We start from the raw sequence: 22,268 nt of genomic DNA, 5'->3' as shown, positions 1-22,268 counted from the left end.
GTTCTCTTGGTGAATTGACCTTTTGTCATTATGAAATGGCTTTTCTTATCCCTGGTGATATTATTTCCTTTGAAATCTAGTTGGGCAGGTATTAACGTCTACTCATCTTCCTTTTGATTAGTGTTGGCATGGCAGGTCTTTGTCCTTTTATCTTAACTTATTTGTCTTTATATTTAAAATGCGTTTCTTGGGGCGCCTGGATGGCTCAGTTGGTTAAGCATCTGCCTCAGCTTAGGTCATGATCCTGGGGTCCTACTGAGCAGGGAGCCTGCTTCCTCTTCTGCTACCCCTGCTTGTGCATGTGCACTCTCTCTCAAATAGATAAATAAAAATTTTAAAATAATAAGATGCATTTCTTGGGGCACCAGGGTGGTTTAGTCAATTAAGCTTCCAACTCTAGATCTCAGTTCAGGTCTTAATCTCAGGTTGTAAATTCAAGCCCTGCATTGGGCTGTAAGCTGTGTGTGGAGCCTTTAAAAAAAAAAAAAAAAAAAAAAAGCATTTCTCATAAGCAGCCTATAGTTCAGTCTTGCTTTTTAAATTCAATCTGAAAAGCTGTGGGGTTTTTTTTTTCCCCTTTTTTTTTTTGTTTGTTTATTGAGTTACAGTTGACATACAACAAACTAGTTTTGAGTATATAACACAATGATTGAATATATAAATGTATTTGGTATAATTAAAACAATGAAAAAAAAAACAATGATCACTGCAATAAGTGGTTAACATCCATCAACCACACATAGTTACTTTTTTTTTTTCTTTGTGTTGAGAACTTTTAAGATTTACTCTTAGCAACCTTCAAATACACAACAGTATCATCAATTATAGCACAGTCTCTTTTAATTGGGGTGTTTTGATTATTTATTTATTTATTTATTCATTCATTCATTCATTCATTCATTCATGAGAAACAGAGACACAGAGAGGCAGAGACACAGGCAGAGGAAGAAGCAGGCTCCATGCAGGGAGCCCGACATGGGACTCGATCCCAGGTCCCCAGGATCAGGCCCTGGGCCGAAGGCGGCGCTAAACCACTGAGCCGCCCAGGCTGCCCTGTTTTGATCATTTATATTTAATGTGATTATTTATATAGTCAAGTGAAGTGTAACCATTTGCTGTTTCTTTAATCTGTCCTATCCTGTATTCCTTTTTTCTTCTCCTTTGCCTTCTTTAGAATTATTTTTTTTATGATTTTTGAATAATTTTTTATGATTCTATTTTCTTTGTTGGTTTATTAGCTGTAACTCTGTTATTTTAGCGATTTGCTTTAGGATGTATAGATTATATCTTTATCATAATCTAACTTCAAATGATATACAGCTTCACAAATAGTACCTTATAAAAACAGTCTTCTAATTCTTCCCTCCCAGCCTTATATGCTATTATTCATTTTTATATTATAAAAGTCACTGTATTGCTACTATTTTGTTTAAACCATTTATTATCTTTTTAAAAGATTTAAACAGTATGAAAACAAATCTTATATGATTACCCATATAGTTACCATTTCTGGTACTTTTCTTTTTTTTATAGATCCAGATTTCTTTTCTCATGTCATTTCCCTCTGCCTGAGGGGTTTCTGTAGCATTTATTGTAAGGTCTGTCAGTTGGTGATGAATTATTTCAGCTTTTGTATGTCTATAAATGTTTTTATGTTACCTTTTTAAAAAAAGTTTATAATGTATGATTTACACACTCTAAAATTCAATCACTTGAATTGTGCAGTGCCATGGTTTTCAGTAAGCTTACCAAGTTGTACCATTAATTTTTAGATCATTTCAGTTACCTTTGTCAGATCCCTCATGCCTAATAATGGTTAATTCCTGTTCCCAGCCCCAGGCAACCTCTTTTCTATTCTGTATTTGTATGCCTTTTTTGGATACCTCATGTAAATGGAGTCATATAGTAAGTGATCTGTGTCTGATGCTTTTTACATGTTTTTGAAGTTTCTCTCTGTTGTAGCATGCATTGGTATTTCTCCCCTTATTCTCTGCTTCACATCTAATTTGTATTTTTCTGTTTTTAAAATATATTTACAACTTTATATAAGAATATTATTTCTAGTAAGCCTCCACAAATCATTTGTGTATTAGAATATAAATGAAGTGTACTTTATTATATCATATTTAAGTATTTGAAAAATCCTGCTTAGAAGATTTCGATACATTTGAGTCATGCTCATCTTTGCATCTACTAGAGAGTCTAATTAATATGTGTTGAGTAGAATCATACAGTTATAAACTCACTTGAATTGTGTTTCAATATATTAGAACAAACATCCACAATAACAATATTAATTAAATTATGATTACCAAATATATATTTCAGTAGTCTTCAGGGTTAAAGGCTAGATGATATTGCTTATTGGTTCTGCAGTTTTGTTTTGATTCTTTGAAATTAGGCTGATATTATTTAGAAAAAAATCTGGCTCCCTGTATATCCCATCCCCAGTGGTTACATAATTATAGGACAAGTTAAGACACGAATTAGGATATTTTTTAAAAACCTTCTTATTTTGTTATTTACTATCTGTTTTCAGATACTGGAGTATAATAATTTCCTATATAACGTGCCTTTGAAAGCTGTAGTGCCTTGCAGACCTTCTTGTTTGCATTCTATAATTATCCCAGCCTTCTTTCCTTTTTTTTTTTCTTTTTCTAAAGAACAGATTTTTTTTTTTGATTGCTAGTAAATTAATCTGTTCTTATGTTCTGTTGGTACCAGAAATCAAACTGGTCTGAGAGAGCTCTGTAATATGTATATCCAAAAAACCCAAAAATGAACAAAAAGCTTTTTATTTTCTTCCAAATAAACTGAACTTTCTTTGGGTCTTCACCATTTCTTGCAAGACAAGATATATGAAGGAGAAGGCACAAGACAACTTAGAAACCTTGGCATACTATTTGGAAGAAGAACATTATGCCCTAAATGATACAAATAAGACTTTCCTTCTCTCCTGGCCTCTTCTAGTTTGTGACAAAGAAGATAAGGCATGCTAAACTCCAGATTAATAATCTACTTGGGTATCTAATAGGCATCTCAGTTTACCATGTCCAAAAAAACCTTCCTTGAGTTATTTTTCTCTACCCCCTCTCCTACCTTCCCAATTCTTCCTACTCTAGCTCATTAAATGAGTTTCATCCTTCTAGTTCCTTGGTTGAAAAATCTTCCCATATCCAATTAATCAATAAATCCTGGTATTAAACCCAGCTGCTTACCACCACCATGACACCTATATTCATTCAAACCACCATAATCTCTGTCTTGTGGAACAGATTCAAAAACATGACCACAATAATTTTATCTCCTTTCCTCAATCTCTTTAGAGGAGTCTTTTTGCCCACCCAGTGAATCTGGGCTGGCCTTGTACTTGCTTTGATCAATAGAATATGGTGGAAGTGATGAGTGAGATCTGGAGCCTAAGCCTCTATTCAGCATGCTTTTTCTGCCTTAGCTGTTTTGAAACTGATGGCCATGTAAGGGAGTCCAGGCTAGACTACATGGAGAGGCCCAGCCAAGATGATCTAAGTGCCAAGGCCCCTAATGTGTGAAGGAGGCCGTCTTAGAGTTTCCTGCTGAAGTTGAGCTGCCAATTAACTACAGCTAGTAGAAAAACAGTCTAGCTCATCATAGCTTGAATTGCTGATCCACACAATTATAGGAAATAATACATGGTGGTGGTTTAAAGTCACTAAATTATGGGTGGTTATCACATTATCTTTGTCATTGTAGTACTGTATTCTTACATTCTGCCTCTCCTTCCTCACTCCACTCCCATCCTCACTCTGCACCTTGTCCATTCTCCACAGAGCAGCCGGAATAATCCCTTTAAAGTCAATACCAGATTTGTGACTCCTCTCTCCTCTTCTGAAAACCGTGGTGGCTTCCTGTCTTGTTCAGTGGAACACCTAAAGTGCTTACCATGCCCTCCTCCCCTCATTACTTCCCTGACCTAATTTCTCCTCCACTCTTCCTTTGTTTCTACAGCTGTCACACTGGCCACCTGGCTATATTTGAATGATCTTCATTAATTATTTAACCTCTGAACTTGTTCCCATTCTATAAAATGGAATAATACCTGCCTTAAAAAGTAATATATAAAGTTCTTAGAGTAAGCTTTCGGATATTACTGGAGATGGGGAGAAGATTGAAAAGGCCACTAGCATATTTTTTCTTGCCTTCTTCTTTGGGGGACAGGAGTTTTCTTTTTTTATTTTTAATTCTTAGAGTTTGTTTTTAACTCCCCTCCCCCACCTTTAATGAGTGAAAGCATATTCTGACACAGTCTTTTTTAATATTCTTTTCTTAATTGGCTGTATTCAAATATCATATTCCAAAAGCATGTGCCTATTTTGCCTGAGCTGCTGATTGTGTCCAGAGTATGTATGTGGGAGAGTATGTTGTAAGGGAGAGACGCTTCCACACCATGTGGGACTTTAGGAAGATTAATACCTGACACTATTCTTACAAGCATATAAGCTACACAGATTTAGATATTGCTGAAATGTGCAACACATCTTCCTTAAGCAGATGGGCACCTATACTTAACTGAAATAGTAGGCCACAAATAATGGTGATTATGGTTTTATGGAGAATAGATTTCTCTAAAATACGGATCCATAAACCTTGATGATAAAGAATGTTTAAAATTGTTTTAAAAACATTTCTGTTCTCTGTGCTCTCTCTTTCCAGTGCTTCATTATACTTATTAATATGGACTTTGGCTTACCCAGATGGAATCACAGGAGGAGTACTTTTTATTAAGATACTAATTGAACAACATAAAAATAAATGGGAACTTATTAGAAGTAAAGTCCTCAGGGAAGCTTTTTAGACTAACTGCATGAAAGGATATCATCTGCTCCAGGAGGAAGTGATAGCAGTAAAATGTTATTATTGCATATGTCACTGTCAGTGGCGTGAATGTATCCTCAGTGTTTTCTTCTTCCAGATGCTATGTGGTTCTTATTTTTCTGTGGATAACTGGTATACTTTCTACAAGTATTTAAAAAGGAGAAGTGGAGGGTCATGGCTCTGACATGTACACATATGCCATAGCTTCCTAACAGTATATCGTGTCCTCCCCCCGCACACATACACAAAAATGCCTGCAAATGTTTTAAAATCCAAGGCAAGAGGAAATCCCTGGGTGGCTCAGCGCTTTAGCACCTGCCTTCGGCCCAGGGAGTGATCCTGGAGTCGCGGGATCGAGTTCCACGTCGGGTTCCCTGCATGGAGCCTGCCTCTCCCTCTGCCTGTGTCTCTGCCTCTCTCTCTCTCTCTCTCTCTCTCTCTCACACACACACACACATGAATGAATAAATAAAATCTTTAAAAAAAAAAATCCAAGACAAGATTACTACTCCTCTGTCAGCACCCTCCAGTGGCTTTCTTCTTTGCTCATAATGAAGTCCAAAGTTCTTTCTGTAGTCTGCAAGGCCTTAAATGCTCCCAACTGCCACTAATTTTGACTCGTCTCTTCCTTGGCCACTCTGCTTCAGTCAAGGCCTCCTTGAATTTCATCTATCATGCCATGCATTGTCCCACCTTAAGACTTTTGTACTCCTTTTCTTTCTGCTTGGGATGCTTTCCTCCCAGATTCCACATGGTTTGTTCCGTCCATCTAGATTTCTTTTAAAGTACCCAGCTATCAAGAGAGGCTTTTCTAACTACACCATGTAAAACAAGTACTTCCTCTTTCACTTTCTCCCTACCTTGCTTTGTGCTTATAGTGTTCTAGGTGCTGTATTTGACACTGGGAATACAAAGATGTGTAGTGTGCATAGTCAAATACATTTAGACTTCATATGAATAATCCCTGTCTTTAATATTACAGTATCATTTGCATATTACAAGTTTTATTTTTAAGTTCCAGTGTAATTAACATACTGTTATAAGTTTCAAGTGTACAGTATAGGGGTGCCTGGGTGGCTCAGTGGTTTAGTGCCTGCCTTTGGCCCAGGGCGTGATCCTGGAATCCCGGGACCGAGTCCCACGTCAGGCTCCCTGCATGGAGCCTGCTTCTCCCTCTGCCTATGTCTCTGCCTCTCTCTCTCTCTCTCTCTGTCTCTCAAGAATAAATAAATAAAATATTTTTTTAAAAGTGTGCAATATAATGATTCAACAGTTCCATATTTTAGTCAGTGCTCATCAAGAAATGTGTATTGTTAATGCCCTTCACCCATTTCAACCATCCACTCACCCACCTCTCTGGTAACCATCAGTTTGTTCTCTATAGTTAAGAGTTAGTTTTTTGGTTTGTCTCTTTTTTACCCTCTTTGTTCATTTATTTTGTTTCTTGAATTCCACATATGAGTGAAACCATATATTTGTCTTTCTCTGACTGGCTTATTTCACTTACCATTATACTCCCTAGATCCATTCTTGTTGAAAATTGCAAGATATCATTCTTCTTTATGGCTGAATAATATTCTTTTGTAAATATAAAGCACATCTTTATCCATTCATCTGTTGACACTTGGGCTGCTTCTGTACTTTGGTGATTGTAAATAATGCTGCAATAAACATAGGAGTGCATATATCCCTTCAAATTAGTGTTTTCGTGTCTTTGAGTAAATACTCAGCAGTGCAATTCCTGGAACCTAGAATAGTTCTATTTTTAATTTTTTGAGGAACCTCCGTATTGTATCAGTTTGCATTCCCACCTCCTCCATATTGTATCAGTTTGCATTCCCACCTGCAATGCAGGAGGGTTCTTTTTTCTCTATGTCCTCACTAACACTACTTGTTTCTTTTTTCTTTTCTTTTCTTTTTTTTAAGATTTTATTTATTCATGAGAGAGACAGAGAGAGAGAGGCAGAGACATAGGCAGAGGGAAAAGCAAACTCCTGGGTGTGAGCCCCATGCAGGTCTCTGTCCTGGGACACCGGGATCATGACCTGAGCTGCAGGCAGATACTCAACCACTGAGCCACCCAGGCATCCCTTGAGTTTTTTATTTCAGCCCTTCTGACATGTGCAAGGTGATATCTCATTGTGGTTTTGATTTGTATTTCCTTGATAATTAATGATGTGTGTCTAACCAATAGACACATCTTTTCATGTGTCTATTGGTTATCTATATGTTTTCTTTGGAGAAATATCTATGTCTCCCCATTTTTAATTGCATTATCTTTTTTTTGGTGTTGTATAAACTTTTTATATGTTTTGAATAGTAATTTTTATTGGATATGTCATTTGCAAACATCTCTTTCCCTTTCAGTAGGTTGTCTTTTAGTTTTTTTTTGGTTGTTTCCCTTGCTATGCAGAATCTTTTTGTTTTGATGAAGTCCCAATAGGTTATTTTTACTTTTCTTTCCTTTGCCTCAGGAGACATATCTAATAAGTTTCTTTCTTTTTTTTTAAGATTTTATTTATTTATTCATGAGAGACACACAGAGAGAAAGAGAGAGGCAGAGACACAGGCAGAGGGAGAAGCAGGCTCCATGCAGGGAGCCCGACATGGGATTCGATCCCCGGCCTCCAGGATCAGGCCTTGGGCTGAAGGCGGCGCTAAACCGCTGAGCCAATGGGGTGCCCATATCTAATAAGTCTTTGGCCAGTGTCAAAAAGGTTACCACTCGCCTGTGATCTCTTCTAGGATTTTTATGGTTTCAGGTCTCAACAGTTAGGTCTTTAATCCGGTTTGAGTTTATTTTTGTGTATGGTGAAAGAAAATGGTTTCATTCTTTTGCATGTAGTTGTCCAGTTTTTCCAACACCATTTGTTGAATAGGCTGTCTTTTCCCATTAGATATTATTTCCTGCTTTGTTAAAGATTAATTGGCCATATAATTATGAATTTATTTCTGGACTCTCTATTCTTTCCCATTGATTTGTATGTCTGTTTTTTATGCCAGTACCATACTGTTTTGATCACTATAGCTTTGTAATATAACTTGAAGTCTGGAATTGTGATACCTCCAGTTCTGTTTTTCTCAAGATTGGTTTGGCTATTCAGGATCTTTTGTGGTTCCATACAAATTTTAGGATTGTTTGTTCTAGTTGTGTGAAAAATGCCATTGGCATTTCAATAGAGATTGCGTTAAATGTGTAGATTGCTTTCATTAATATAGACATCTTAACAATATTTGTTCATTTGATCCATAAGTATGGAATGTCTTTCCATTTCTCTTTGTGTTGTCTTCACTTTCTTTCTTTCATCAGTGTTTTATAGTTTTTACCATAGAAATCTTCTTTTCATTTAAATCCTTTTAGACTTAGATAGTTGTTAATCTTTGGGAACAAAGCTCCCAATAGTGGTCATAGGGGTGGGAGGAGGGGCATGGGGAGCAGATCAGTACTGACAGGACTATGCCTCTGAGAAAAGTGGTGTTACCAGTAGATAGGAAGGGTAATAGCTAATTTCTTCTACTTTTTGCTATTAAATTCATCATTTAGAAAGAAAAATCATTATTTCTATAGATGATGTAAAGGTATTTGAAAAATCCCCAAATCCTTGTTTTAAATAGGGCTTAATAAAATAGGAATAAGTGGTTTAGAATAAAGTTGCACACACACAAAATACTTGATCAGTTTCCATTAAAACCAGAAACAAGCAAGATGCTTATTACTATGTCCATTGCTGTGTGACATTGTACTATATTGACAAAATCAATTACCATATTCAATCAAGAGAAAATAATTAGAAGCCTAAAACATTGGAAAGTCAGAGGGAAAGCTATTTCTGTGTGCAGATAATGTGATAGTATATGTTGAAAAGCCAAGAGGATTAATAACAATAGAATGCCTAAGCAAAAAAGAATGGAGTAAAATTAGCAAACAAAAACCAGGATACAAAATTAGTAAACAAAAACCAATAATTTCTGTATATACATAATAATTTGTTTGAAAACATGGTGGATGAAAAGTCTCCTTTTCCACTTACATCAAAAAGATAAAATGTTTAAGAATAAACTTAAGAAATATGCCAAACCTGTAAGAGGAAAACATTCATTAAAAACACAAAGTAGACTTGAATAAGTGGAAATAAATACATTTCATATTTCATGTTCATGTATAGAATAACTCAATATTACAAAGATTTCTTTTTTTTTTTTTTTAATTTTATTTATTCATGAGAGACAGAGGCAGAGACACAGACAGAGGGAGAAGCAGGCTCCTCACAGGGAACCCGATGCTGGACTCGGTTCCTGGACCAGGGATCAGGATCATGCCCTGAGCCCAAGGCTGACACTCAGCCACTGAGCCATCCAGGCGTCCTGAAGATTTCTGTTCGTCCCAAGTTAATGTATAATTGAATTCCATTCCCAATAAGTTTTCTTTTTTCTGGCACTACCCAAGTTAATCCTAAAAGCCATAGGGAAAAATAAACAGGAAAGAACAAGGAAACCATGAAAAAGAAAAGTCATAAAGGTGGCAAACCTCGACGTATTTTAAACCACAGAGCCTCTATAATTAAAACTGTTGGGAGTAGGGAGTTTAGGAGAACTCTACTTTCTGTTCAGTTTTTCTCTGAATCTAAAACTGTTCTAAAAAATAAAGTCTGTTATAAAAACAATTGTATATTATGGTATGTGGACAGATATATTGGCCAATGGAACAGAACGGAATGTCCAGAAATAATAATTATAAAAATTTAGAACATGATAAAAGTAGCATCTCAAATCATAGAGGAACAGATGGGACAACTAGATAGGTATTTGATGAGGGATAAAATCAGGTCCATACCTCACACGATATTCTAAAAATAAGGTACAAATTGATAAAATCTTATTTTTTCTTTTCTTATATTTTAAACTTTTAATTTTAAAATCATTTTAGACTTGTAAAAAACAGTATGAAGAATTTTCATATATCCTTCATCCTGATTCCCTAAATATTTTTATTTACTATACATTCTTTATCATTCATTCTGTCTCTGAAACAGTTTGAGACTAAATAGAAGATATAATGTCCCTCTACCAATAAATACCTAGTGATATTTCCTAAGAACAAAAATGTCTGTTCTTTTTTTTTTTTTAAGATTTTATTTATTCATGAGAGAGAGAGAGAAAGAGAGAGAGGCAGAGACACAGGCAGAGGGAGAAGCAGGCTCCATGCAGGGAACCTGATGTGGGACTCGATCCCGGGACTCCAGGATCTTGTCCTGGACCAAAGGCAGGCGCTAAACTGCTGAGCCCCACCCAGGGATCCTATATCTGTCTGTTCTATAGCAGCTTCTATAACAGAATACCACAGACCAGGTGGCTTATAAACAACAGAAATTTATTTCTCATGGTCCTGGAAGCTGCGAAGTCCAACATCAGGATGCCCGCAGATTTTTTGCCTGGTGAGGGCCCACTTCCTGGTTCTTAGATGGCCATCCTCTCACTGTATCATCACATGGCAGAAGGGACAAGGGATCTCTCTGAGGTCTTTTAAAGGGGCACTAATTCCAATCATGAAGGCTTCACATTTATGATCTAGTCACCTCCCAAAGGCCCCATCCTCAAATACCATCAACTTGGGCATTAGATTTAACATATGAACATTGGAGAAGAACAAAAACATTCACTCTATAACAAATTTTCTTATATAATTAGAGTACAGTTATCAAAATCAGGATATTAGCATTGATGAAATACTACTTTAATCCGTAAACCTGGGCACCTGGGTGGCTCAGCAGTTGAGCCATCTGCCTTTGGCTCAGGTTGTGATCCTGGGGTCCTGGGATCGATTTCACATCGGGCTCCCCTTAAGGGAGCTTGCTTCTCCCTCTGCCTATGTCTCTGCCTCTCTCTCTATGTCTCTCATGAATAAATAAATGAAGTCTTTTAAAAAAATCATAATCTGTAAGCTTTACTCAAATCTCACCAGGTGCCCCACTAGTCCCTTCTGCTCCACGGTTCAGCCAAGGATCACACACTGCAGGTATCATTCCTCTGTAGTGTCCTTTAATCTAGAAAAGTTCTTCAATATTGCCATCTCCTTTGTTACCGTAACAATTTTGAAGAGTACAGGCTCCTTTTGTAGAGTACCCCTCAAATTAGATTTGTCTGATATTTCCTGGTGACTAGATTCAAAATGTACATTTAGCAAGAATACCACAAAAGTAATCTCCGTCATTGTAGCATTTCTAGGACTGTTAACTTTAGTCACCACTTGAGGTGGTATCTGCCAAGTTTCTCCATTCTGTAAAGGTCTGATTTTTCTTTGTAATTAATGAGTATTTGGTAGACCTGGATACACCACAGATCCTTCGAGGAAGGACTTGCTCCTCAGTTGTGGCAAGTGTGGTCAGCAGACAGCTTCTAACTGTCAGGTCTTTCAGCATGACTAACTTCACCCAAGGTCACACCCTTCCTGTGCCAGCCTATACTAGTGTCTGAGTGAGAAGGGGCCTGACTGCTTTAGAGCTCTGTGCTAGTTGGCCAAAGTTTTGATAAGCCCGCACTGCAGTTAGTTTCTCCTAAGTATATAGCTTGTACCCAAACTCTGTCTCAGCATCTGATTCCAGAGAATCCAACCTGAGACAAGTGTCTTTGTGGGAAATACCTTGAGACTCTGTAAATCTGTCTCTGATTACTTTCACTTACTCTTTTTAGCATCTACTGAGTGTTTTTGCTTGGAACAGTTGTTATTGTGCTGGTTGTCAAATGATGATTTTCTAATTCTATGACTTCTACATTTAATAATTAGAATTCTGCTGTAAGGAAGAGCTTTCCCTCCTCATTGAGTCATTCATTTACATCTGCGCACTGTCATGGATTCTTTTTTTATGGATTATAATTTGTCATTTTATTGCTCAGATTGTCCCAGACTTGTCCAGTAGGAGCCCCTTCAGCTTGGTTTCTGTATCCTTTTGATGTGGCCACATCATTTATTCCTTCCTTCTTTTATGGCAATACAAAATTTTTCAGGCTTATCTGATACTTTTTCCTACTCTGGAACCTGCCATTTCGAAATGGATCACACTTGAATGTAAAAAATAAAAGCAATCAAGTGCTAGAAGGAAACATGGGTGGATGATCTTATAACCAGGGAGTGAGGAAAGCCCAATAGAAAAAAATGGATAAATAACATAAACAGTTCACAGGAAAAAAAGAAAAGGAAATGGCTCGTAAAACACTTGAAAAGGTGCTTATTCTTATGTATAAGAAAATGCAAAGTAAAATTACCTTGTGATACAAAATGTTTGGAAATACAGTGGAGAAACAGGCAGTCTGATGCATTGCTGGTAGAAGTATAAAATGGTACAACCTCTATAACAGGGATTTGGGAAAAAAAAGGCATATTAACTTTTGATCCAGTAATTTCACTATTAGGAATCTACACTGAGGACAAACTTCCACAAATAAGCAACACATGCATAAGGTTATTCATTGCCACATTGTTTGTAACAGTAGAGATTGGAGAGGACCCAAATGCCTATCAATAGAGGCCTGATTATATAACCGGAACACTCACACAATGGAATACTGTGCAGTGCTTTAAAACACAATGATTTCTCTGTGTACTGATATACAGTGATTTCTAGGGTACATTAAGTGAGAAAAGCAAGGTGTGGAATAGGTATATGAAGGAAGAAATTAGAAATACATTTTTACTTGTTTGCTTTGCAAAAAGAAATAGGATAAAACAAACTAATAAAAATGATTACCTGGGATGAGAGGGTAAGAAAGAAAGTCCAGGCCTTTCTGTATACCTTTTTATATAGTTTTGACTTTTAAACCATTTATATTTTTTATATATTAAAAAAAATAAAATTGAAGAAGAGGAAAAGCAAACTGTAAGATTTGGAATCATGGAAACAAATGAACTTAATTTTATGTGAAGTTGGTACTATACACAGAGGAAAGAATCATTTTGACTGCCTTTTGAATATCATACTCCTTAATGGGATGTAGTTTAAAGCCAAAACAAAACACAATTTTAAAACTGCAAAGAAAACTTAAATTACTATACAATGTCTTCCCAAAGGGCCTTAAAAGCAGGGAAACTCTAATAGCTATGAGCACCTGGTATTCAAGGATTGGTTTCTAAAAATCATTAAAAGAAACCAGATGCAGGGCACATGGCCGGCTCAGCCCATAGAACATGTGACTCTTGATCTTGGGTCATGAGTTCAGGCCCCATATTGAAGGTAGAGCCTACTTTGAAGAAGAAAAAAAAAAAAAAACAGTGCCTCTTGGAGAAATGATTAATTTCAGGTGAGGAGGCAGGAAAAAATATAAAGAATCTGGGACATCTTGTGCTGGACAGCAAGGAAGTACTCAAAAACTAATGGGGATGATTCACGAGACTACAGGAGTCAGTTGGAAGAGCTTTGGCCAAAGATGAGACAATTGGAACATAAGAAAGAATGAATGTAGTTAATAATGGCACATTAAATAAATAAAAATCTATGTTTCCTTATTGATATTCAGAAAGAGAAAATTTAAATTTATTTGCTAACAGTGGAGTTGAATGTTACACTAACATCCTATCCTGAAAATAGATAATTAAAGGGAAATAATTAAGCTTCTGGGCTGCCTTTTTAGGAAGCTCTAGTTCATCCCCAGTTGAAAGCTCTTCACAGAAGAATGCCAGCTTAAAAGTTAGAAATAAATAGAGGGTTTTTCAAGGTGGTTTTCAAATTGATTCAGGCAAAGATTATCAGTGGATGCTAAAAACCCTTTGGTGAAAAGTTTTTGGGGAAGAAGATATTCACATATTGCTAATATTTTACCTCAAAAAAACTTCATGATTGTTAAAGTGAAAAATGTATCTTTACAAAAGAGAGACCTGGTGGTCACTACCTTGACAATTGACCCAAATATAGCATTGCTAATAGTGACATACCTAAATAATGTACCTCCTGATTTGCTGAGCAGTGCCCAAAATACTTCGTATCTGAGTATTCTTGTTCATTCTCTCCCTCCCACTCTCAAATTACATTTAAACTTTTAGACTTGAAGTTTGGTAGGGGTCAGAGGATGAAGTCAAGGAATGAAAAGGAAACAGAAAAATCCAGAATGCAGTACATTTCACAAGACATCTGAAAAAGAAAAAGAAAAAAAAGACATCTGGCCTGTTTTTTTTTTTTTTTAAGATGTTATTTATTTATTCATGACAGAGAGAGAGGCAGAGACACAGGCAGAGGGAGAAGCAGGCTCCACTCAAAGAGTTCTGAGCCCGATGTGGGACTCGATCCTGGGACCCCTGCATATATGATCTAACAAAGTAGATGTAGTGCAGCTATTAGAAAAGGGACAGCAATGTGAAAAAATTATTTAAATAATCATATTTTCAGTAATCATATTGGTCTCATTGAGGTTGGGTGGGCAATATGAGATAAAGAAAATGAATAAAATCTGTTGCATTTGTATACACCAATAATGAAGCAGTAAAAACAAAAAAAATGAATGTGATACTTTTTTTTTTTTTAAGATTTTATTTATTCATGTGAGACTGACAGAGGCAGAGGGAGAAGCAGGCTCCCCCTGGGCAACCCAGTGTGGGACTCCATCCCAGGACCCTGGGATCACACCCCAAGCCAAAGGCAGCCCGCTCAACCACTGAGCCACCCAGGCGTCCCACACTGTCCTTGAGAACCAGGATTCACAATGGTTTAAAAAAAAAAAAAGATACAATTGAAAGATAATTGATAAAAGCTTTGCAAACTTTAATTTGAATTATTAGTATGAACTCATGAGGTGTTTTACCTTTAAAAAAAAAGATATATGTATGCATATAGATAGTAAAGGGGGAAAACTGTTGATTAACAGACAAATCATTTATGTCGAAAATCCTGAAGAATATACGAAAACATAACTAAAAATTAACAAGTGAATTTATTAGCAAGTTCACAGGCTATGATACAAGATCAGTAAAGAAAACCCAGCTATATTTCTAACAAGAATTAGAAACTGAAACTTTTAAAAAGCGCTATAATTAAATACCCTAATACTAATATCCCTAAATACTTAGGGATAAATCTAACAAAATACAAGGTTTTTTAAAAAAAAAAAAACAAAAAAACAAGGTTTTGTGTATTGATGAGATAAAATCTAAAATGAAAAGATACACTCTGCATGGAATGGAAGACTGATTATTATAAAGATGTGAATTCTTTCCAATGTGATCTATGGAGTCAACACAATGCCAAACAAAATCCCGGCAGGCATTTTTTAAAAAGAAATCAGTAAGATGAACTTAAAATATATGGAAACGCAAAGTAACTAAAATAGCCAAAACACTTTTGAAAAAGAACCGGTTGGAGGACTCACACTATCTGATTTCAGGATTACTAAGAGTGACATGTAATCAAGTCATGTTGTATTGGGGTAAGAATGGACATACATTAATAAGACAGAACAGAGTTCAGAAATAAACCCTTACACATATTAACTTAGTTTTAATTTTAATTTTTTTAAAGATTTTATTTATTGGGGCTCCCTGGGTGGCTCAGCGGTTTGGCACCTGCCTTCACCTCAGGCGTGATCTTGGGGTCCTGGGATCGAGTCCCATGTCGGACTCCCAGCATGGAGCCTGTTTCTCCCTCTGCCTGTATCTCTGTCTCTTTCTGTCTCTCTCATGAATACATAAATTTAAAAAAAAATCTTTAAAGATCTTATTTATTCATGAGAGATTGGGGGGGCGGGAGAGGGACAGAGAGAGAGAGGCAGAGACACAAGCAGAGAGAGAAGCAGGCTCCATGCAGGGAGCCCAATGTGGGACTTGATCCCGGGACCCCCAGGATCACGACCAGGGCCGAAGGCAGGTGCTCAACCTCTGAGCCACCCAGGCGTCCCTTTTTTTTTTTTTTTTAAATTAACTTAGTTTTTAATAATTTTTGTCAAAAGTTCCAAGGCAATTCAGTAGAGAAAGGATGGTTTCAGCTAACAATATTGGAACTGTTGGCCGTTTATCTGCAGTAAAATTCATTGCAACCCTTACTTTATACCATATTTTTAAAAATCAGCTTTTAAAAGAGTTTACAGACCTAAACATAAAACCTCTGAAACTTCTACAAGGAAGCATATGAGCAAATCTTTGTGTCCTTTAGTTGGTAAAGATATCCTAAATAGGACACAAAGCATGAACCATAAAAGAAAAAATTGATAAATTTGACTTCATCAAAATTAAATTTTTCTGCTCTTCAAAACTCACTGTTAAATAAATGAAAAAACAATATCTAGTCTATAGACCAGAAGGAAATATTTGCAGAATTTGTTAAAGTATATAAAGAGTCCACAATTCAATAATAAGGGAGATAACAATTAAAAAGTTACCAGTGGTTTGGACACAACTTCACAAAGAAGAGGTGTAGGGCTGGCCAATAAGCATGTGAAACAGTATTCAACATCATTAGTCATTAAGGAGACACAAAATTACAATGAGATATCACTATATGTTTTTTAGAATAGCTAAAAATTTAAAGATTGACAGTTCCAAGTGTTCGTGAAAACATACATTTTTGGTGGGGAATGTAAAACAATACAACTACTTTTGAAAACAGTTTGACTGTTTCTGATAAAGTTAAACATAGATCCATCAATCTTATATCTAGATATTTACCCCAATGATGAAAATATATGTCCATTCAAAGGGTGTACAGGAGTATCCAAGTAGCCAAAAACTGAAAGCAAATATCTCATCAGTTGGTAAATGTATAAGAAATTATGGTATCTCCATACAGTAGAATACTAGTCAGCAGTAAAAAAAGTCACAATTTGTTAATTAGAACTTCTAGTTCCAGGACAAGTGAATGCATAGTCTTCCTATTTTTCCTGCTAAGTACAACTAAAACTCCTGGATGTTATGCATAAAGCAAACATAAGACGATTCTGAAACCTGGAGAAAGATCAGCTGGGCGGGGGCGGGGGGTGGGGGGATATTGGTACCTGAGAAATGATATGGTGGTGAATTCCCTGGTTTTCTTTTTGCCCCGTATATCCTATCCTGCATGCTAGAGAAGCTGGCAACCTGGAGATACCAATGAACACAGACAAAAGCCTCAAGAAAAGCTGGTTTTCTTTAGCCAAACAGGAAAAGGGCAACCTAGCAAGACAAAACTAGATAGTAACTGCCCTACTTCAGCCAAATACAATGGAAAAACTGCCCTCTGCTCCCATTTTTCCAGCAGAGGCTGAGTATAAGCTTAGATTTCCCCCTTGCCTGGCTGTAACAAGGCATCCCTCTTGTAATTTCCTGCCCCCTTTCCTACTTCAGAGTAGGAAAAAAGTGGTGTCAGAGAAGGTGAAGGCCTGGGCAGTAGGTAGACTTCCATTCCTCCTGTGCAGTGATAATGCACGCCTCCCCATGGAAGCCTTGTGGGGAGCACTTGTGTAGATCTTGCTCATTTGTTATGTCTGTTCCTAGGAATTTCATATTTTTAGGTGGCTTTATAAATAAAACTTTTCTTTGGTTATAATTTCTACATGGTGATTCCATGTTTATTGAAAAGCTATTGATTTCTGTAGACTATTACCACCTGTTGTTTATAATGGTTTTTCGGTTGGTTTTCTTTGACTATGAAGGCATATAGTCTTATAATCTGCAAATAGTGATACATTTGCTTCTTTTCCATTTTTATTTATTTTTTATTTTTTTAATTTTTATTTATTTATGATAGTCACAGAGAGAGAGAGAGGCAGAGACACAGGCAGAGGGAGAAGCAGGCTCCATGCATCGGGAGCCCGATGTGGGATTCGATCCCGGGTCTCCAGGATCGCGCCCTGGGCCAAAGGCAGGCGCTAAACCGCTGCGCCACCCAGGGATCCCCCTCTTTTCCATTTTTATACCACTAACTGATTTCTCGGAATTGTGTGCCTTATATAGGGCTTCCCAATCATTTCACAGCATGGCAGTATTGAAAATTATATTTTTAGTGTAGATTAGCATAAATGGGAAATGGTTTGTGAGGCCAGAGGGGACCAGCCCAGGATCTAACTACCCCAGTGTTCTACCAGACTGACCTGAGATGGGTTGAGAAGAAGCCCTGTGTCTTTCTAAAACAATGCTTTCCAAAAAAAAAAAAAACCACGAACTTGCTTATTTTATTTCTAAACTTTAGTGGGACTACTCCTGTATTGTTTCTCTTTAAATTATCCTGGTTTGAGGATTGAAGTAGATATGTTTTATTAAGGAAGTGTCTGGGTACTCCTCTTTTTTATCAACAGATTTTAGTCAGAAATGATTATGGAGGTGCACCTGGGTGGCTCAGTGGTTGAGTGTCTGCCTTTGGCTTAGGTCGTGATCCGTGGTCCTGGGATCGAGTCCCACATTGGGCTCCCCGTGAGGAGCCTGCTTCTCCCTCTTCCTACATCTCTGCCTCTCTCTGTGTGTCTCTCATGAATGAATAAATAAAATCTTTTTAAAAAAATAGTTACTGAATTAGCAAACATTTCTTAAGCATTGCTGCTGTATGGCAGGCTTTGGAACTAAAATAATGAATAAGATGAGAGACACTATAGGAAAGAATACAAGTTCAAGTAGACTTGAGCTCGGATATCTGTCTACACTACATCTAGTGTAGTTCTGTGACCTTAGGCAAGTCGTTTAATTATTGTGAGCCTTAGCTAACTTATCTGTAAAATAGAGGTAATAATAACTTTTAGAGTTTTTATTATCCTAAGACACAATTCCACACTTGAGCAGTCCAGTAGGGTGAGATAGACATATTATCACGTAATTAGAAAAAAAAAAAATGAGGTGGCATGGTAGAGATGGAAGAGTGAGCAGTGGCAATATAAAGGAGTATCAGCTCTGCCTATAAAGGAGGGACTCAGGAAGGCTTTATAGAGGTGGTGGTATTTAAACTGGGCCTTGGAGGATGAAGAGGGAGGGGTAGCAGAGCACCTGTGAGACTGCTTGATGCATTTAGGAAACTGCCATTTATTCAGGATAATTGACCACAGGTATGTGCAAATGATAGACTGGATGGGTAGACAGATTGTAGATGACAGAGGGACTATAGCTGTTATCCTGAAGATACTGGGCTTTATTCTGCAAGTGACTGGGAAGTGTTAGAGTATTCAGCCATCAGATTTGCTGGTGGTGAGATGTGTTAAGCTGATAGTTGAAAGTCTTTTTAAGCTATTATGTTTCAGGAGAGCCTGAAATAAGGCAATGGGACAAATTGAGAGTAGGTGACAGATTTGAAGAGGTGTAGGTAGTAGAATTAACAGGACCTAGAAGCCATTGGACTATCTGGAGAGAAGAAATAAATAGCAATTCCCAGCATCTTAGGGTAGGAATAAAAACACTGAAAGTTACAGGGATAAGTTTCTGTGCTTTTTTTCTATAGAAAAACACAAATTGTCTGGGGTATAGCTTTTATAAAATTTTAATGTACCTCACAGACTGAATACATAAGTATGAGTATCAGAGGAGAGTCCTATTCATTTTGTAGGTGGCATTAAGGAAAGAGCTAAAGGAAACCTAACTATATAACCATATTGATAGACTTAAAATTAACAAAGGCCAAAAAAATTGTAATGTGATTACAGTGTTGATAAAAATTTGATGTTTAGCATTTTAGTGTTTTTCGGATTTTTTAAGTGTACATACAATCCTGAATTTGCATTAGTATTTACATTTTATAACTAAATTTCATTTTTGGAAAATGGTATTAAGATGAGTAGTCAATCTTAAATGTATAAACAAAATGTTTTAAAGTATATTATTTATTCACTATTTTTTCTTCTATTCTAGTTACTCTCTCTGGAAATGGAGAAAACGGTAAGACACTCTAAGTCTCAATTTAAGTAGAATACTTATGGTATCCTTATTGTGACCCACATACTTTTATTTTGTGATGACTATATGTGTTTTTGTTTGCAGAAATAAAATATATTTTTTTAAAGTTTAATTAAAAGGAGATACAATATTGTGTTTATTCCTATTTCAATATATTTTCATTTGTGTAATTTATATAAGTTGAAATAGTTGTTATTTTGTAAGACACCTAGTACCCAAACTTCTTTGATATATTTATGTACATATTTATCCCTTGTATATTCTTCAGAACACTTGGTAGTAGTGATTCAAAGATTTTATTTTTTTTAAGATTTTATTTATTTATTAGAGACACAGAGAAAGAGAGAGAGAGAGAGGCCGAGACACAGGCAGAAGGAGAAGAGCAGTCTCCATGCAGGGAGCCGGACGTGGGACTTGATCCCAGGATCATGCCCTGGGTGGAAGGTGGCACTAAACCACTGAGCCACCCTGGCTGCCCTGATTCAAATATTTTTAATACCAGTTCTAGCTAGGTTTGAGGAGTGGATTTTGTTTCATGATGCCTAAATTTTATTGATGGTCCTCTTGTTTATATATTTGTGAAAAATAGTACTTTACTACTCAGAGATTTTTAACAAAATAATCAGACTATAAATTTGTAAAATGTATTACTAGTTCATTTTGAAAGGGAATTCTACTTTTTATAATAGTCAATGCGATAATGCCTGGAGGGAAAAGTTCATTGCTCACAGTTTCACCAAGTTAAAATATTAAGTCTATCAAATTTCAAAAACAAAATTTGATTTGAGATATGAAAATCCAGAGGATTTCTAAAACAGTTCAACACTTAGAAATTATTAATAAATATTTATTCCTATTGGAAATAATTAGGCACTAAGCACGTAAATCTCAAGTTGTCTTTGAATCTAATTTTTCAGTTCTAGCCACAGTTGAGGAATAAATATAGACTCAGTCTTGGTTGGCTTGATTTTCTTCCTTTAAATCAAAACTATATGTGAAAGCACAGGTACAGAAAGCAGAGAATTTCTGAAGTACTTAAAAAAGAGCATCTAACTTGTCTCATTATTTCTTGGAGCTATTTTCCCCATGTCTTTCAAAGAATCTTTAAATGAGTTTGTTTGCTTATGTGTTTGTTTTTTAAAATTCAGTTACAGATGATTTTTTTAAATATTTTATTTATTTATTTGTTTGAGAGAGAGAGTGGCAGAGACACAGCCAGAGGGAGAAGCAAGCTCCATGCAGGGAGCCCGACAAGGGACTCCATCCTGGGTCTCCATGATCAGGCCCTGGACTGAAGGCGGCGCTAAACCGCTGAGCCACACGGGCTGCCCTACAGATGATTTTTTTTATTTATTTATTTATTTATTTATTTATTTTTTATTTTTATTCATGATAGTCACAGAGAGAGAGAGAGAGAGGCAGAGACACAGGCAGAGGGAGAAGCAGACTCCATGCACCGGGAGCCCGATGTGGGATTCGATCCCGGGTCTCCAGGATCACGCCCTGGGCCAAAGGCAGGCGCCAAACCGCTGCGCCACCCAGGGATCCCTACAGATGATTTTTTGAGTCAGACTTTTTGATTTATAGATTCAGATTTGGTTTTTTTTTTTATTTTATAGATTCAGATTTTGGGGTTTTTTTAATTTGCTTAGTTAACTAAGCTTTTACTTTTTATTTTTTTTAAAGATGTGTTTACTTAGCATGAGTGGGAGAGGGAGAGAATCTCAAGCAGACTGCACTGAGCACAGAGCCTGATGTAGGGATTGATCCCCTGAGGTAATAACCCAAGCCGAAATCAAGAATTGGCTCTCAACTGACTATGCTATCCAGGCACTCCCTTTATCTATTACTTCTAAACAATGATTTAGCATATATATGTGAGCAGAAGTTTTCTTATTAATAATCACATTATTTCAAATTTATGTAAAGGCAGTATTTCCTGTTATTTTTTACATTACAATTTGATATTTTCCATTTGTTAAGTACTTATTATATTCCAGGCATGATGCTAAAAGATTTATCAGTTTGTTTGTTTTAACTGAGGGTTAAGATTTTTTAAAGCAGAAACCATTTGTTTTTGTACTTGTGGAGAACAGCAATAGTTTAATAAATATTTTAGATGTCTTTAAAAATATTTTGGGAGTATATTGTTTATATGTTGACCTTAGTTGTAAGTAACTAAATGATTAAGAAATTTTAAAATACCTCAAGGTGGTGATAAATGGCGACCTTAAAGTTACCAAAGCTATACAAGGGGATATTAGATGAGGATTGACAAACTTGATTGAATATGGGGGCCAGGCAAAAATATAAATAAGCGAAGTGAGCTAGGTGAGGAATATATTGCAAACTTGGCAAACGGCCTCAGTATCGTATAATAGTAGGAGACTGAATTCCAGTATACTTTTCCAAAAGAAAATCAAATGAAGGAAAGATATTGGATCCATTGAGTAGACCATAGAGTTCAGCCTGGAGGGAACAGAGATAGTAGAGAATGCAGATTTTGACAAGCCAGAATTTTCAATGAGGATGATGATCAGTTTGAGTGGACATAAAAGAAAGCAAATTTGAAGATAGAAGGAAGTTA

At 36.4% G+C, this 22,268-nt stretch overlaps 1 protein-coding gene across 8 annotated transcripts in view; it reads left to right on the top strand.

The window, feature by feature from the left end:
• Positions 1 to 22,268, top strand: part of ZDHHC20 (zinc finger DHHC-type palmitoyltransferase 20) — a 73,798-nt gene that overhangs the window by 6,514 nt on the left and 45,016 nt on the right. For all 8 annotated transcript variants that reach the window (XR_005989406.1, XR_005989405.1, XM_041766253.1 and 5 more), the window contains exon 2: positions 19,637 to 19,663. Coding sequence is in view for 6 of the 8 variants with exons in the window: in XM_041766253.1 (XP_041622187.1) it covers positions 19,637 to 19,663 (27 nt within the window). In the remaining 2 variants the exon portion in view is untranslated. The remainder of the gene's footprint in view (positions 1 to 19,636; positions 19,664 to 22,268) is intronic.

The sequence above is a fragment of the Vulpes lagopus genome, chromosome 8, assembly GCF_018345385.1.
Source record: "Vulpes lagopus strain Blue_001 chromosome 8, ASM1834538v1, whole genome shotgun sequence".
NCBI lineage: Eukaryota > Metazoa > Chordata > Mammalia > Carnivora > Canidae > Vulpes > Vulpes lagopus.
The sequence above is the reverse complement of the archived record's forward strand: the minus strand, read 5'-3'. Positions and strand labels throughout refer to the sequence as shown.